General features: G+C 50.3%; 1 protein-coding gene across 1 annotated transcript; it reads right to left on the bottom strand.

The window, feature by feature from the left end:
• Window positions 1-205: 205 nt before the first annotated feature.
• On the bottom strand, window positions 206-1,629 carry LAESUDRAFT_765515 (uncharacterized protein; the record flags this gene model as incomplete). Its single annotated transcript, XM_040913703.1, has 2 exons — window positions 206-1,523; window positions 1,571-1,629. 2 exons carry the CDS (start codon window positions 1,627-1,629, stop codon window positions 206-208), a joined length of 1,377 nt encoding a protein of 458 aa, XP_040757196.1.
• Window positions 1,630-1,639: the final 10 nt, after the last annotated feature.

The raw sequence follows: 1,639 nt of genomic DNA, 5'->3' as shown, positions 1-1,639 counted from the left end.
GCAAATCTTTTATCGATGTAGCAAGAAAATGCTCCTGAATCCAGTAGTGCCGTTGTCTGGATTTCCCGTGATACGAATTTTATCGGCAATTCGATCGAATGTTTAGAAAAACCCGCGGATGCAATATATACGTGGTCGCTGGGTACATTCGTTCTCACAGTACTAATACAATCTAGATTGTCCTGAAGCATAGTACCAGACTTGTCTATGCTTTGTACTGAAAATCCTCTGAGAATTCATTCAACTCGAGGATTCGCGCGGTGGTGTCCTTGACCGTTGATGCCGATGCCGTTGATGCCTTGCTTTCTGCCTTCGCCTTGCCCTTGCCTGTCGAAGAAGTTGGGGTGGAGGTCTTCATCCCACGTAATGCAGCAATTGCTTGCTCCAGTGCTGCAATTTGAGACGATGTTTCCGTGCTACCTTCTTCTTCGACTTGTCGGACCTTTTGCGCCTTTCCCTTCCCTTTGCCCTGAGGTGCAGTTGGTCTTGTCTGAAACCGCTTGCCTTTATACTCAGGCTTGGGAGAGGGACACCGCTTTCCTCGTTCGTAGGCGTGCTTTCCGCAAAACAAACACAGTTTGTTTGCTAGCCACCTATCCTGTTCTGAGGAGAGTTCGTGTGCTATCCTGGCGCTTGTGTCCATGGCATTGGGGTCCTTGGGAGGGGTCACCTTTGCTGCGGTCTGTCCAGAAGACTTGCTTCCCATGAGCTGCTGTTGATATTTGATTTCTATCTCCAAGCAGAATTCGAGGTATTCCATCCAGGTGGTTGGAATCCGATTAGGGGATAGTGTCTCCGTTACCGACATGACCGTTTGAATGTGGGCCGACCGTTGTTCCCTGATCTTGACGATCAAGTCTTCGTCAGAATATCCTGATTCAGGGGCATAAGCCCTGAAGTTCTCTGCAAAGGCGATCATGGTCTTGTGGCGAATTGCGCAGTGCGCATCTAGCAGTGCCTGTGCTGTGCGCTTGGGATCAAGCATCTTGTAAGCCATCTCCAGTTTCCTGGTATATCCAGTCCATGTGCCAACGTCTTGTCCTGAGGCGAGCTTGATTGCGTACTCTTTCATGTATAGAGCAGCTCCTCCTTCTAGATGAGCGTTGGCCTGTCGAATTTTGTCCTTGTCGTCCGTGAAGTGGTTGTAGTCGAGCCAGATCTGAAGGTTCATGAACCAGGTCTCGAAGTTTTCCGTTGACTTCCTTTCGGAATACTTAGGCGGATCGGGGAGCTTGATTCGACGGGGTCCTTGGCTTGATTGGCCGGCCGGTTGTTGGATACCTGTGGAGGGCGCATTGATTATGGCATTGTTGAGCCGGGATTCCAGCCCAACGATGTAAGTTGTGGTCTTTTCCTGAGCCTCCTTCAGGGCGACCATGTTGCCGTAAAGGGCGTCCGTCTGGCCCTTTACTTCGTCCTTGTAGTCTTCGAAGTCCTTGCGGATTGCTCGGGCTTCGGCCGTCAGAATGTTGTTGGCCTTTACGAGCCTTTCTACATCGGCGGAGAGGGTGCCGATCTGAGCTCTTGCGACCTTTAGTTGATCTCGAGTTTCCGCTGCCAATATTTCAACGTGGATTCGAGCCGTGATCTCTTCTTCCAATGAAGCCAGTGTTCTTTCGTGGCGTTCATTCATTTTGAG

Source organism: Laetiporus sulphureus (assembly GCF_001632365.1).
Source record: "Laetiporus sulphureus 93-53 unplaced genomic scaffold LAESUscaffold_267, whole genome shotgun sequence".
Lineage (NCBI taxonomy): Eukaryota > Fungi > Basidiomycota > Agaricomycetes > Polyporales > Laetiporaceae > Laetiporus > Laetiporus sulphureus.
This window is presented reverse-complemented; position numbering and strand designations above follow the sequence as displayed.